The sequence below is a fragment of the Embiotoca jacksoni genome, unplaced genomic scaffold, assembly GCF_022577435.1.
Source record: "Embiotoca jacksoni isolate LCO1_2020_lvr unplaced genomic scaffold, fEmbJac1.0.p SCAF_8, whole genome shotgun sequence".
In the NCBI taxonomy this organism is placed as follows: Eukaryota; Metazoa; Chordata; class Actinopteri; family Embiotocidae; genus Embiotoca; species Embiotoca jacksoni.
In genome coordinates this window covers 9,160,602-9,177,383 of record NW_027185436.1, presented here as the reverse complement: position 1 = coordinate 9,177,383, position 16,782 = coordinate 9,160,602, and the positions used below count along the sequence as shown (strand labels likewise).

General features: G+C 43.0%; 1 protein-coding gene across 1 annotated transcript in view; it reads left to right on the top strand.

Moving 5' to 3' along the window:
- LOC138215781 (zinc finger SWIM domain-containing protein 6) overlaps positions 1-16,782 on the top strand; it is a 50,021-nt gene that overhangs the window by 21,676 nt on the left and 11,563 nt on the right. Inside the window, exons 2-10 of the mRNA XM_069178162.1 lie at positions 3,769-4,125; positions 5,633-5,781; positions 7,965-8,115; positions 9,869-10,048; positions 10,666-10,836; positions 10,958-11,104; positions 12,171-12,317; positions 12,935-13,195; positions 14,426-14,561. Of these exons, the coding sequence (XP_069034263.1) occupies positions 3,769-4,125; positions 5,633-5,781; positions 7,965-8,115; positions 9,869-10,048; positions 10,666-10,836; positions 10,958-11,104; positions 12,171-12,317; positions 12,935-13,195; positions 14,426-14,561 (1,699 nt within the window). The remainder of the gene's footprint in view (positions 1-3,768; positions 4,126-5,632; positions 5,782-7,964; positions 8,116-9,868; positions 10,049-10,665; positions 10,837-10,957; positions 11,105-12,170; positions 12,318-12,934; positions 13,196-14,425; positions 14,562-16,782) is intronic.

Sequence of the window (16,782 nt, the reverse complement as noted above, 5' to 3'; positions counted from 1 at the left end):
GGCACTTATACAATTTCAAAACGAAAGATAGAACGACGGGCAATTTGGAGGAATGCTTTGATGTGGGTCCCCCAAAGAGTGTGGGTGGTCTGCAGGCGTTTAAGGGATTTGAACATACACATATAGTATACACATAGTATATATGTATATGTATGTGTGTATGTGTGTGTGTGTGTGTGTGTGTGTGTGTGTGTATATATGTACACACATATATATATATGTGTGTGTATATATACATATATACATATGTATATATACACATATATATATATATGTATATATATATATGTGTGTATATACAGTATATATATATATATATTTTCTCTCTCTCTCTCTCTTTCACACACTGTTCTCGCTGCATTGCACAGTGCTTTGGGCCAAGTGTGATTTCACCAGGGCGGTCAGAAGGGGTTTCTAGGGCAACCTCACAGAGGCCTTGTTCTAAAAATGGCCGCCATGGTTACTTTGAAAGCCAACCCTGGCCTCTTGAACATGCACAGAAAAGAGCCCTGAGCACCACTCGAGGAGGGGAGCTGGGTAGACTGGGTGAGGGGGAAACCAGGCTCTTTAATAGCTAGCACATGAGACATTGAAGGTTTCATACCCGCCCAACCAGGAGTCATGGGAAGTGTGTGTCTGTGCGTGCATGTGTGTGTGTATCTAAACAGTAATATCCCTGTACTCAGCGCTTGGCTAAATTAAAAGGGCATTTTTGGCGCGGGGGGTAGTTTTTGGTGCCCAGACGATTGGACGGGGAAAGGCGAAACTCATTACCTACCCATCTGTCAGAGTGAGAGAGAGAGAGAGAAAGGGCTGTGGGAATGTGGACGGACGGAGGGAGGGAGGGACAAATGAAAAGGGCTTGGACTTCGAGAGAGCGTGAGTGTCCTTTACAGCAAAGGGAGACATGACAGAATTCTGCTTTTTGACCACGGAAGTCTTTTATCACTGTTTAGTCTTCTTTATACTCCATGTGTTTAGAATTACAAAAAAAAGTATCCCTGATCATTTCCCCTATGGCAAAGGAAAACATTTGCAAAAGAAAGTGCAGCTGCTTTTACAACCATCTGATAAGTGTGTGTGTGTGTGTGTGTGTGTGTGTGTGTGTGTGTGTGTGTGTGTGTGTGTGTGTGTGTGTGTAAGAGAGTGTTTCTTTGTATCAGAGGTTGATTTTTCTTTGAGCACTCTCCGCCCCACATGTTTTTGATGTTCTCCGTTTCTCTCCCCTCTCCGGACCAGGGGCCACCTTTCAAACACAAGCTCCGCTCGCGCACACAAACACACACATAAACACACTAGATGTATCAGCAAGTATTAAAAGCCTTTGCTCATTTGTATATTGTTACACAGCTAAATAAGTTAGCTCTCCATTCTACGAGCAGCTGCACCATGTAAACCTTTTTGTCTCGTTTAAGTTCGCCTCTGTATGTCTCTCTCCCTGTGTCTCTGTCTCCCACAGCTGTAGACATATAGGCTTTGATCACTACAGATGCAAGTGGCTGCCATATTTGCTCCACACCCCTCTTCTGTGGATATTGTTAACGAACATGTGCTTCCTCTGCCAGCTGGCTTTCAGGATGGAAACTCATATCTCCATGGCAATGTTTTGCAGTTCTGCTCTGGTAGATATTTACTGCCAACACTTCTCTAGTTCTGTAGATAATGCTGAGCAAAAGGGCACATAAAACAAGCCTTTGGTATCTCCACTTTGATGCTTTTGAATATTTGCATTTGCGAAACATTTGTGCCAATGGAACTTTTAGAATTTCTGATTGATAAAACTAGTCCAGGCCTAAATCTATCTAATCTAAAGGGCGTTTTTCTCCGAGCTGCTTTAGTGAGAATACAGAGGAGAAATATAGTGTGAGGTCTTTTATTTTAAATGCATCCTGAGGGTATTCCTACACTAAAGGCAATGGTTAAGACCCTGTTTTCTTCATATTCACCTGCATCCTTACTGCACCTCTTTGCCACAAAGGAGAAAAGACAGCTACTTTGGCCTGACCTCTGTTTAGCTTGCTTGTATAACCCCTAACCCATTTCCGTCTACATCCTATGAAATATTCAACTCCTGCCCGTCCCTTCTTACCTAATGCAGAGGCCCAGAAAACACTTTTGATATATGCGTTAATACAGGCAGCGATGTGTGCCCCTTTGATAAACATATTAAAGATATGTATTTCTTTGCCTGGTCTGCATGAATTTCAGAGATCTCTCCCAAGCATATAAATGCATTCATACGCTACTCTCTGTCTCTCTTAACCACTCCCATTATTAATAAATGCATGATCCCCTGCTGTGCCTCGGCGTGTGCGCACGCGCGTGTCTCTTTCATATGCTCATGAGTGTGTGTTTTAGGCCACTGCCGGAGACCCCACCTGGCTCATTCATATTCATTCGCACATAATGACTAGCCACGCCTCCGGATAGTGCAGTCATGATGAGATCAAACATTAGACTCAAACAAGAGGCTATATAATGTATACTGGAACAGTTGTCGCTCACTGCTCACTTCCTCATCGTTCTCTCAATTCCTCTTGCTGTGGATCGGCAGTTTCCTGCATCTGGATCTCTATCGGGCTCATTTACTCTCACTCAGAGTCACAGCAGTGGACTGCAGCTGGTCCTGATCATATCTCATGATAAGAGAAGGTGGGGGGGGGGGTTCTTTGGCAGGTGACTTTGGCCGACTGAGTCTGTTTAACAGAACTCCATCCTGACTTTCACTCAGTAATGTCATTTACTAAAGGGCACTTTTAATGAGTTGATCAAGTGACCCAATTCTCATTTAATAGATGTTTAGGCCAAACTTCCAGCTGTTACCTCTGTGTCTGTCTGATTAGATGCCCGATGGTATCGCTGTCCGATTTACTCATGAATGGTTCAAACTCAGATTTTGCCTTAACAATCAAAGTTGTTTTGGGGGAAAATGTAGTAAAAATGACCACAACAAAGGGATTTTATTAAGCAGGGCTGCCCCCCTCAAATACAGAGAGCACTTTTCATGTTTACATGGAGCCTAACAGTCCAATTCAAACTGATTGAAAAAAAACTTTCAAACCGTTCCATATAAACACCTCAATCAGGATAAACTGGCTCAACCTAATTGAAATTTCGATTGGTCACAGAGGGGTGGTTTAAACCTTCTCATAAACCCATCAAAAGATAATTTGTACCATGTAAATGATGAAACTTATTATTTTCTGGCTGTGTTGTTTCTGCACAAGTCCTCCGCCTTGACATAAATGCAAGTAGACATACGTTTCTCCCTCCACTTCCAAAAAAAAAATGCAGCTTCCAAGCTGATGTAAGCGGTCCAGAACTCCTGAATTGATCCAAACTCTGGACATTATTGGAAGTCTAGCAAATGTCGTGTCATTCTGCGAAGGCCCTCCTCTACTGTGCCTCTGAAATTCCCAACTTCTGATCAGTGTTCTGGTGGTCCATCTGAAAATAATTCCAACATTAAATAGATATTAGGCCTTAAAGAGCGCGATGGGTGCTTGCCAGGTTTGATTGACATACCTGGGGCGCAGTCAGTTTTCTGGTATAGGTTAAGTGTCATATAATGCAAAGAAACGGTAATTATATGAATAACTGCAGCAAGTAACCTTTTGCCTTTTGGTTGAGAAATTATTTAAACCGAATATCCATTAAGTTTCTATCGATCAACTAATCATTTCAGTTCTAAAGTAGAAGAGAATAACTGTACATGTGATTAAAACTGATTAAAAATGTAATCTTCTCTTTTCTGTCTCACTGTTTCAGGTTTCCATCTGAGCGGCACTGTGACAGACCCCGCCACACCATCGTCCCCGGAGCTCGTGTGCAGCGTCAGTGTCAGTTTCGACCGCTGCAAGATCACAGCGGTAACATGCACTTGCGGAAACAAAGACATCTTCTATTGCGCCCATGTAGTGGCGCTGTCGCTTTACAGAGTACGGAAACCCGAGCAGGTCAAACTGCACCTGCCCATCTCGGAAACGCTGTTCCAGATGAGCAGAGACCAGCTGCAGAAGTTTGTCCAGTACCTTATATCAGTCCATCACACGGAGGTCCTGCCCACCGCGCAGAAACTGGCCGACGAGATTCTGTCACAGAACTCGGAGATCAACCAGGTCCACGGTGAGGAAATGTGTGTGTCAGTGTGTGTGTAGAAGGTTGCAGGTATGTTTAAGATTACGCAATCATGAGAATTGTGTCTTCCTGCCTCTACATGCAAACATATTGACTGTGTGATGAAGGTAAAGTGTGGCAGGATCAATATTTCTCATTAATAAGATCCAGACTGTGAAGGAGAGACTCTGTGCCTCTAATCAACACTATAGACCCGTTGTTTACCTCTGAGAGCGAGAGAGAACAATACAGTGACAGAGATGAAGAGGTTAGCAGAGAGATAGAAAAAGGTGCATATCTCTTGTTATCGATACTGTACTTGCTGCTTGCCTACAAAAGATGAAACCATAAGGGCAAACAACACAGAAAGAGAAACCAGTGGAAACAGACGAAGGTCCTGGATGTGTTTTCGTCAGAGTTTCTGTTTTCTGAAGAGGTGATAAAAGCCAAAAAGAGGTGATGAAGAGATGTCCAAAATAAAGGCATACAGGAAACGGACTCGGAGGCAGGAAACATGTGAGGGAACTGAGACAGAGGGCTGAAACGATGTGAGAGAGACAGAAACAACAGCAGAGACGGAGACGTCTGAGAATGAGGAGATCTGCCGCCCTTCCATCGATAACTCTGGAAATGTAAGCTAAACCGTGTTGGCTGAATGAAGCATCTTCTGTTACTCAGTTTGAGGGTTAGCTTAGCTGCATGTTTGTATCAGAAATATTAAGGACAAGGTCACAGAAACTACAAAGTTACTTTTCAAATACAATATATTAAGGCATATTTTTTGTCAAAGTTAAAGTTCAGTTGAATGTTTGAAAGGCGCTATACCTGAATGTAACTCTCTGATAATGAGTCAAGGATCATTTGTTAAATTTTTCTTTGGCTCTCAAAAATACAATTGAATAACTGAGGACAGAATAAATGGGAGAGGGTAGCACTCATGAAATTATGCGACATTAATGTTATTTCTATTAAATTGCAGTGACAGCCTATTAGTTTAATGTCATGATCAAATGACTGAGAGGCTTTGCTGATAGGTTGTCTGTATGTTGTGCGTGTTAAAACGCCCAATTTATAAATGTAACCTTGCACATTGCTGCCCCCAATACTGGTAATGCACTTGCCGGAGGTTATTGTATTTGTAAGCTTCAGAGGGCACAAATAAATGTTCACACAGGTGTAGAAAGGTGAGTTACATTGTCCGAGATTGTTTCCTGGCTATTTAAGGAGTCATGGTTGGTCTTTATCTTATAATTAGATTTTAAATTGTGGTTTTTAGGAGTAACGTGACGGCAATGAAAAGCTGAGCTCAATCATGCTCTGTCTACGTATAGTTTTGCAAAATTAATTTGATTTAAATCCATGGGTTGCTGTAGAATACACAACATTTGATTATATAGTTATACAAGTCTAATTTTTCTACAACAATAATGATACTTCAAATCAGGATAAGAGATAATAAGGAAAATTACAGTGGCTCAATGAACCTATAACAATGAGTGTATGTGTGTGTTTGTAGGGGCCCCGGACCCCACCGCAGGAGCCAGTGTGGATGATGAGAACTGCTGGCACCTGGACGAGGAGCAGGTTCAGGAGCAAGTCAAGCTCTTCCTGTCCCAGGGAGGATACCACGGCTCGGGCAAGCAGCTCAACCTGCTCTTCAGCAAGGTCAGGACCCGCGAACATTCATTCATCCACCACGTACCATACATAACAACAGGCTTATAGTACATGCCAGTCCTGTCACCTTGGTCACAAGCACACACTGCCCGAGTACGTTGTCTCTGACTTTAATAAATATTTTCTCCGTCTTTCTCTAGGGCGCTTGCATTATATTTTCTTCCTCAAAAAACAGGAATACAAAAAATTATATGTTCTGCATAATTCAAATACTTTAAAGGGCATGCTGCCTATTAGCCGGTGCTAATTGAAGGAAGGAGAGAAAGTGTGAGATAAAGGTGTGGAAAAAAGAGGGAAAGCTTCCACTATATACTGCTCTGTAGCCATGAGTAAACAATTACACGAGAGACGTGTGCTTCTCCCTGCTTCCTGTTATTCCAGTGGCAGAGCTCTTGCCCGCATTAATGCGTTGTGTGCAATGTAAAGACTGCAAGCCAAGGCCATAATCAGCCAGCCTGCCCGGCTTTCAGAAGATCTCTCAGCTTCATGCTCTTTGTTGACTGTTATATTCTTCTCTGCTAATACATACATACACAAACACACACTGTCAGTCACATACACGCTTGCATAGACAAATACACGCTCACACACACACACACACACACGCACACACACACTACACTACACTGAGAGTCATGTACACACCTGTAGTTACACAGAGCTGCCCTTAAATCATTAAAACACACTTACTGTATTTGCATTAGTCTAGTGTCTGGTTTTTCCTTTTTGTGTATAATTGTTGTCTGCTCTCTTGCTGGTGAGAGAAAAGAATGTACTTAATTTGTGTACATATGTTCATAAATGTTATAATGAGTCAGTGTAGGAAGCTTAAGACTCACTTTTTTTTTTATTGCTTTTCACATAAAAATACCCACATTTTTAAAAGTTTAGAACCAGTGTTTACCCGAATTTTATATCCCCACACACCCCAGAGTGGTTATGTTTCCTGCTACAAGGAGATGCTGACCACCGTAGTTTACAACAAACGAGTCCCTGTTGCGATTAGCTCAGCTCCAAAAATCTTCCACTGAGAGAAAGTGAAGGAGAAAGAAGAAAACTCGGCTGCTGGTTATGCACCAGCAAGACAAAAAAAACTAAATGGTTTGAATGATATTGCATAGGTTTTTCATGCAAAATCAGTTTTTGACATACTTTTGTATTCTTGATTTTTTTTTTTTTTTTTTTTTGTAGATTTGATTTTTATTCTTCCTTTTTTTTCTTTTTAATCTATAATTAATGTTGACAAATATCCATATTTTTATTCCAAACATATTGAATGAATGCTGAAAATATTTAACCTCAAGCTACAGGTATGTTGTAAGTGAATAGATTTTCTTTGTTACTGCTAGTTTTAAAGAATATTTGAACCCCTAAGTGAAACCGCAGAAGTATTTCAAGGGTGTAAAACTAGTTTCAATGGTTATCAATTTTTCAAGCAAAGATTTAAAAGAAAAAAAGAAAAAAGCAAGAGCAAGTGTAGTAAGTATTTAAAACAACATTTAAGAAAAAACATGGACAGAACGAGAGGAATTTTGTACTTGTACTTTCTCAGTGTTAATACTTCAATTCAGGCGAACCTTGATTTGATCGGGGAAGTTAAATATTATGGACCATTATTTTTCGGGGGGGGACACAGAAACTGTAAGACGGATAAAACCCTGCTGGACACGGGCCCGTCCTTTTACACCGTGTTGTCAAATTTGCGAGAACATGCCATCTGAGGTGTGTATGGAAAAGCATTCAACTCAGTTCAACAGAAGCAGTACTTGACTCCGTAGCTCCGGCACAAAATTCACACAGTCAAATCAACGTGCAGCGCACATTGGCTAAATAACAGTATCAGAGAATTAAAGAAGAAATGCAGACAAACATAATGGGGAAAAAAGGACTAATGGCCACCTATCAGTTAAACAAGTCAGGGCCGACTATTTCTCCAACATGATCTCAACTAACCATCTTAAGCCCAGATTTATTTTCAAAACCATCCAGTCCCTTATTAACCCATCTTTAACACATCCAGATCAACAGCTCACAAACGCTAAACAGTAAAATATGCGGTATGCGGTAATCCTTTCAGTAGTTTCTACTTAGCTGTGAGAGTTGTTTGGTGTTTGTGCATTCATGCAGTAGTATAAACTCCATGTGTGTGCTGGTCCCGTCTCCTCCTCTAGGTGAGGGAGATGCTGAAGATGCGTGACTCCAACGGAGCGAGGATGTTAACACTGATCACAGAGCAGTTCATGGCCGACCCTCGGCTGGCACTGTGGAGACAGCAGGGCACCACCATGACCGACAAGTACAGACAGCTCTGGGATGAACTGGGTGAGGAGGAAGCACACACACACTCGCACTTGCGCGCGCACACACACACACACACACACACACACACACACACACACACACACACACACACATACACACACACACACATGCATGTTGTCCTATAAATGTGTACCCAGACACGGATACACACATGCTGTCCTATCAATGTGTACACACACACACACACACACACACACACACACACACACACACACACACACACACACACACACACTTATTCTCCTCCAGTATGAAGAGGCACAGACAGATTAAGCAAGTTGGATGATCCAACTCAGACACTGACACAAAGGCACTCTCGCTTATTTTTTTTCCCCCCCCGTTTGTTTATTTGTCTTTTGTGTCCAAGAAAGCCCACACAGACACACACTCTCAAGACGCACACACTCGTCACTGACAGCGCGCTCTCTCTCCCTCTCGCTGAGACTGTAGGTTTGGCAGCTCAGCGGGAGTGTCTTTGTGAATTACAGCCGTTTAATGCAGCACATCGCGCCTCATCAGAACCCCAAATATTATAACCTCGGCGATGTTTTCAAACACTTCACGTTATATATTTAGTTGATGTGACAGAGTGCTGCTCACCATGCACTCGTTTGGTTTGATACAGTGTGTAGCTATTTTGACAGACGTACCTACGGCGAAACACTTCCTCACAAACCACAAAACCAACGGGCCTGTCACCAGGACAGCAGTCATGTTGTCTCCCTGTCTTTGTTGTTTGCCTCTAATGTCTTGGCTGCCGCTGTTGTTGTTGATGATGATGTTCGTTTTCTCCCTTTGGTCTTGTTCTGCACTTTGTGAGGACAGCACAGTGATCTCATCTGTTTCAATCCCACGTATTTTTGGAAGTGTGTGTACGCTCTCTTTGAAGTCCACACTTCAAACCCTTCTTCCCAAGTCCTTATCACTCCCCCTGATGTGTGGTGAATGCTGCCTCTCGGCGCCGCTCTCGCTCTCTTCTCTCTTGCTCCCTTTCCCTCTTTTGTCTTTCTCCTCTTTGAGTCGCAGCTACTCCTCTCCTCTAGACACAAAGCCATGCCTCATTCACTCGTCCTCACCCATGTCTCCTCGTCCACATCATCTCCGCTCCCGTTTCATTCTCTTTTCCCCTTTTTTCTGCCCTCCCTCTCTTCTTCACCTTTTGGTATTTTTTTTTTTTCCTCTTTCATATTCTGTCTCCGTCCTTGTCTTCGTCCTTTCTCCCAAACTCGCATGCATCTGCAGCGCACACACACACACACACACACACACACACACACACACACACACACACACACACACACACACACACACACACACACACACACACACACAGTAGAGTGTACATATATCCAGCAGTCTTGAGAGTGAAATCCCTGAATGTGCGTGTATCCCCAGAGACTTAGCCACTTTTCATATTCTGTTTGTTCCAATTTACTCCAAAATGATGTGTGTGCAGTCACCGTTGCCTCGGGACTAGTTAAGTTCTCTGTTTTCACAGAGTTTTGTATTCCAGTGCAAGATGGTGGCAGCACAGAAAATGAACAAGAAACAATGTTATGATGTTGCACATCTTGGAAAACTGCCTCAAGCTTTCAGTCTTACATGATAACTGTGTTTAGGATGTTTTCAATCTCAAAAGACACACTTTCCTGCATTGTAGGACTCTTTGCTGACATCATTATCACAAATTTGGCGGTAGAGCTGGTCACTGAAGTCTGTTTATGTGTGTGTGTGTGTGCGTGCGCATGTCCAGGTGCACTGTGGATGTGCATCGTACTGAACCCTCACTGTAAACCAGAGCAGAAATCGTCATGGCTGCGCCAGCTGCGCAGATGGAACAGCGTGGACGTCTGCCCCTGGGAGGATGGTAACCATGGCAACGAGCTGCCCAACCTCACCCACTCACTGCCTCAGGGTGCCCATGGCAACCAAGGTCAGAGATTGACAAATTTTGTATGTCTGTCAATAAAATATTTACTCCGCAGTAACTTATCTCACAGTTGTAAAGGTGAAGGTGCTGCATGTAGCGGCTGTAAGCTTCAGTAGTGAAGCCTCCGTCTGCTGTGCAGGCAAGATTAGTGAACGCCTAACCAATCATTTTGCACCCATTCATAATCATACAATCAAAATGATCCACAAATTGAAATTATAAAAAAAAAAATTCCAACGATGCAGCCCATTTACTCTCAAAGCTCTGTTGTCCGATAAAACACCCCAACAGATTTTGTGTGGTGTAGAGGCCAGATCAGGCTGCCAATCTTCTAGGTGGTGGTTATGTCTGTTTACAGTAATTATGCTAATGCATAAACATTTGGATATTAATCGATTTTTAAATGCTCTAACTTTTTAAGACAAAACAAAAGCAACTAAATGACCTTCCATGTGGGCTCTACCTGCCTTTCTCTCGCCACATGAAGAGGATCCTTTCACTCCTCCTCCTCACTTCTCCTCCTCCTCCTCCTCACTTCTCCTCTTCCTTCTCCTCCTTCTCCTCCTCCTCACTTCTCCTCCTCCTTCTCCTCCTCACTTCTCCTCCTCCTTCCTCTGCAGAGATGCGCCCCCACAGGACTGTGTTCACACGGGCCATCGAGGCCTGTGACCTGCACTGGCAGGACCGACACCTCCAGCACATTATCGCCAGTGACCTCTATGCCAACTACTGTTACCATGACAACCAGGAGGGCTCCCTCTTTGACTCGCGCGGTTGGCCCTTATGGCATGGTGAGTCTGTGCGCGTGTAGGTGGAAGTGAGTGCATGTGTTAGATTGGTTCCTACACGCTGTGTGTTGGACGGAGCAGCTGATGGAAGGATGTCGGGGTTAAAACACCGTCTTTTCCTCAGAACATGTACCAACAGCCTGCGCCCGGGTAGATGCCCTGCGCTCCCACGGTTACCCCAGAGAAGCCCTCCGACTGGCCATTGCTGTGGTGAACACGTTACGAAGGCAACAGCAGAGGCAACTGGAGCACTTTCGCCGGCACAAGAAAGGTGAATCTAGTTTTTAGTTTTTTTTTTTAATTTGCAGAATGTAAATCGGCAAAACATTCTCTCAAATTCACTAATTGCATACACAAACAGCCCCAGCCTGCATCGGACTCTGATATAATCCCCTGCAATGTCAACGGGAAACAAGAGGGAAAGAGAGAAAGAAAGAAAAGGGACATTTTCCGAAAGTCTGTTCCGTCTTGAAACTTTGAATACATTTAAAGTTGATCATTTGATGTTTTTATAGTTTATGGACACACATGAACAGCTTCCAGTTCCGGCTTTGTGTCTCACCTATCTGCCCCAGAATGAAGTATGAACCTCTGAAATTTGAGAATATGATTTCTTTATCGTATGCACAGAGAAGATTATCTTTTCTTGCAATCTTTCAATTAGGTTTAAATTGTGTTGCTGTTGAGTAACATTTGTTTTAAAATAGTATTATTATTATTTTTACTCTTTTTAATAAAAATATTATATTGTCATGTCTATGCCTGTTGTATAAAATATATAAATAAAGCTGACTTGACTTTAGGTCTGATGGCCGGAAAATAATTGTCAGTATTAAAGCAGTTTAAGCTCCTGACTTTGTCCGATGTATTGGAGAAAGTTAACCCACATTAGAAAATAATATCAGTGACTTGAAGAAGTGTTCATACCATCATTAAGATACGATCCATTTTGATTTATTTTGGTATATTATATATATATATTTTTTTTTTTTTTTTAAATGTATTTTAGTGCTGTTCTCATTGGTTTTCATACCCTTGTGAGATCATGGTGGGAGAAGGAAGGTGAGGGGTGACTTTAGTGACTGGAAGAGCAAAGAAGAGTTTGTTTGAGTATGTGTGTTTATATTAGTACGCTATTTGTTCAGAGTCTGATGATTTGCATAAGATGCAGAATGTTCTTGATATGTTCGATATACCCTTGAGAAATAAAGAAAATGATATCGCAAGAAAAACCTCAAGCTTGAGCTTTTAGAAGCTGGAGTAAATAATGACCAATAGAAAGGAGAAACGAACGTTGTGTGAATAACTGTGTCCTTATCTGCTTTCTCTTGTCTCAGAGTTGCTCCATAAAGGCCATACAGCCATCACCAACATGGAGGGCTGGGTGGGACACCCCCTGGATCCCATCGGTACCCTGTTCAACACCCTGACCGAGTCGGGACGAACGGGCGAGGAGGGCTCCAACATCTGCTTAGACCTCTCGGGTAGACAAACTGAGACTTTAACATAGCCACGAAACAAGCCAACACAAGTCCAAAAAGATCAGACTGTGTCATACTGTGTACTATTGGATTTGAATGTGATATATATAATACATATGGTGATGTTGTATATATTTCTAGGGATTGACTTTTAACATGGTATTGAAAAACACATAATTTATACTTACATCTGTGCCTTGTTAACTACTGTAGAGATATTTTTTTCGTCTGTGTGGTCCCATAATAGGAATACAGACGAAAAAGGAATAGCTAAAAAGCACAGTTTAAGTGTAGCTTCACCTTCAGTCTCTTATCTTATCATGCCTCCTCATGGTTTTTAAATTCTCCTCTCCTACGCTCTGTGATTGCTCTGTCCCTCATTGCCTCCTCTGCTTACAGAAATAGCCTTCTCCTCAGAGGCAGAGCAGTGAACAGAGGAGAGCTCCTGAGGCGCTGATCTTTATTTTTGGGTGGTCATTGGATTCCGACCTGTATTGTGTGACTGACGCAGTGGTTTCTCATAGTAGACAGTCTCATCTAATGTCCAAAACCTCAGAGATTTGCGCAGACCACCTCTTCTCATCCACCTCTCTGTCTCCTCTTCTCCTTCATTTCCACAGACTGTTCCAGTGTTGTGAGCCGAGCGGAACTCCAACGAATGCCCGTGCAGCGATTGCTGGGGGACGGCGAATCGTACATGGCGCTGGCGGTGGAGACGGCTCTGATTGGCTTAGGCCAACAGCGGGTGATGCCCGATGGGCTGTATGCTCAAGAAAAAGTGTGTCGCAATGAAGAGCAGCTGTTGGCCAAGCTGCAGGAAGTGGAACTGGACGACTCCTTGGTCAAAATCTTCCGTAAACAGGCCGTCTTTCTGCTGGAAGGTGAGGGAGCTAACACATTTCAATCTTTTTTTTCTTCTTTTTTCTTGACATTTTGGGGCTCAGATTGCGGAGCCGGTTGTTCATTAGATGCAGGATCGGTGGTTAAATCCCTGGCTACTTCCTGTCCGCATGTTGAAGTGTCCTTGGGCGAGACAAACAAGTAGCACCTCCACCACCATGAGTGTCGGAGCGAGAATGTTTTTTTGTTTTTTTTTAAAGATCTTGGAAGTTGAAACAAGTTACATAAGTGTCACCTGTTTACCACTTATTTCACTACATTTCCCAGCAGTCTCCACACATACAGATGCACACACACACACACACACACACACACACACACACACACACACACACACACACACACACATATATATACATAGACACATCTCCTCCCTGTCTCTTCTCTACCTCCCACACACCGACAGCCTACACATTCCTGCTAAAACAGGAAAAACACATTTGACTCTGTCTCACTATTTATCATCCTTTCATTTTGTGGTGCAAATAGAGGCCGAGCTGCTCTGAGCCAGACCAAAATGAGCTCTTTACACAGTAACACCAGGGGTATTGTGTCAGCACACATATGCGTGCACACACAACGGTGTACATTTACAGGACTGGAGTTGGAGCAGAATGGGGTTTGGTTATGGGAAAAGAGAGAAAGGGTGGTGGCGGTGGCACGTCCTGGAGGGGCCCAGCCCAGTCCAACTCTACTCCAGTCCCCACCCAAACCCCAGCCCTGCCTCATCCCAAGGCGCGACCACCCACCTCTGGCTCCGTTACTAATAGAGCACCAGGCTCTGAGGCCTTTGCGGGCCCCTGGAGGCTGCAGCCGCGCCACTGTGTGATGTGGTTTGTGGCTCAGAAGTCTGTTGGGGTTTAAAATAACCCACCAGAGATGAGGGGAAGTGCAGGAAGAGGGGGAGGGAGGGAAGAGAGCGCGAGGCCAAGTCTGCACACACACGACCATATGGTTTTTGACGTCACAGTCTGTTTTAATGCCGCGTGGCTTTGCCTCTTCCTGGTAGGAAGGGATAGACCAGTCACTCCTCAGTATGCTATAGGAATATCATGACTCGGTATACAACAATACAAAAATTTACATTTTATTCTGTAAATACCTTAAAATTCTGTGACTTGACGAGACCGGTAATTCTTTTAGCAGTGATATCTTCCATCTCTCACTGAAAACAGACCCACTTATTGTGTGTGTTTTTTTGTTTTGAACAGCCGGTCCGTACTCTGGCCTTGGAGAGATTGTCCACAGAGAGAGTGTACCCATGCACACCTTCGCCCGCTATCTCTTCACCTCTCTCCTACCTCATGACGCTGAACTGGCGTACAAAATTGCACTGAGAGCCATGCGGTAAGTGTCTTAATGGTTTGTGTGTGTGTGTGTGTGCTGCTGTAATCCTGTCAAAAATAATAAAAAAGTTATTGAATTTCATTTTATTTGTTCTAACTGAAACCTTTAAAAAAACATTTAATACGAGAAGGCGAGTGGATCACATTCAGATTTGTCCTGATTCTAACAGTAAAAAAAGTTTGATGTTGTGATGCCTCCAACTAAAATAGTGCACGCTCCCCTCATCGTGGCTGAATAATGATTATTATTAGCAGATTGTTAGCAGATCTACTGTGGAGCATTGTCTGTGGTTTAATGTGTTCTGTGTGTAGCCGTTCTGTTTTTGGGTCTCTACGTTGTCCATGTGATCTCTCTATATTAAGCTCCTGTGTGTATTCATCTGTGGACAATGCGTACATGTGTATGTGTGTTAATCAGTCTGCGCTGCTGTGTTTTGATGTTGTGACTAGTGGGAGCTGGATCAGTGAATATTAATTACATTAATGAGAGTGTAATTAGTGTGGCTGTAATGAGGACGAATCACACACACACACATGCACATATACACACAAACGTACACATGCCGAGCCAACAGGGAGAGGCCAGTGTGTAAAGGATGCTTGTTGTGTTTTTACAAAGCTGCGCTTCTCTGAGTCCATCACTGTAAAACTGGCAGATGATGAGAATGAATGAAAACAAGTTTTTTATTTATATAAAATTTTTTCCTGATCCATAGTGTGTCACAGTCGGACAAACAAGGAACAAAATGGCCACAAACACGTCGTTCACACCTTCCGGCGGTTTAACCATTTAGGAGGCGTCGGAAAGGGAAATAACACGCTTACAAAAACAAAACGAGATCATTTGGATTTCTCTGTGTGGTTTCAAGGTTGCACATCCAGCCGCTGTGTGTCCCCTCCTCGCCTCTGAACCCAAACCTGTTTTCCCTGACTCAGCCACTCCCTTCCCTCCCTTGCTACTTCCCTTCACCTTCTTGTTTCCTCCCCTCACCTCCTCCATCCTCACTCCTTTGGTGTGAAACCGGCGATTTAGAATAATATGGCCACTTATGGGTGCTCCTGGGAGCCAGGGGTGTCTACTCAGCACATAATGAATGTGTGTAATGTAGCGTAGTGTAATGTGATAGCATATACCTCCCCGCTCCCACGGGACAGCAGACAGTTAAATATAGAGGGGGAGGTAAAGTAACCAGGGCTATTTTAATGGACCTATTATAACACTATCATTGATACAAGGAGAGAAAGAAAGTCTATCTCTCTCTCTTTTACACACACGCACACACACACACGCACACACACACACACACACACACACACACACACACACACACACACACACACACACACACACACACACACTTTTTTTCTTTCCACTCGCTTTCTCAATTTGTCTTCTGTCACAGTTGGTCTCAAAACAGCTTTTTTGCAAATGAGAGGAAGTCAGACTGCCTCCATACACAAATGCATATCCACAAGAGTATTTTCAAGTGTATGTGTTTTTATGCGCCTTGGAAGAGGTTAATTAAAGTGTGTGTGAGAGCAGCATATGTCGTGTGATGGCTTGGTGTGAGCGGCCAACACAAAAACAGAAGAGGAGCTGCCTACTGGTTCACGCGCTGCCCAGAATTTGACTGTAGAAGAAGAAGCTTGCGGACTCTCCAGAGACTATGCTTATCTCAACTCTTTGGAAGCCAAAGAGACAAATCCCAGCCGCCTGTTATTATATGAGATTTCCATATGAGATACGAATCTTCCAATGCTAATGACTCTGGATCTTCGCTGTAATCCTCAACCTTTGATCGTCTGCATAATCCATAATACAGCACGGTATCATGACTGCAGTCTGAGGATAAGCAAAGACAGTGTTGTACCAATGACACTCGCAGGTAGCTGACATCTTTTTTTCTTGTCTGACACATTCTCATACACCCAGATAATTTATTGATTGATTTAACAGATTTTTGAATGTTTTAATCATTTCACCATTTGGCCCCAGAAATGTTTACATGGAAAAATACATTTCAAATCAAAATGCTGGAAATCCATAGTTGATTATTCATTGAAAATTAATTCATTAATTTATTTTGAGTGTAAAATAATTCAATTCAACTTTATTTATATAGCGCCAAATCACAACATGTGTTAAGTGCCATGAAATAACCTATCAAAGTCCTTACAGCAAGACTTTACAATATTATACAGAGAAACCCAACAATTCAACA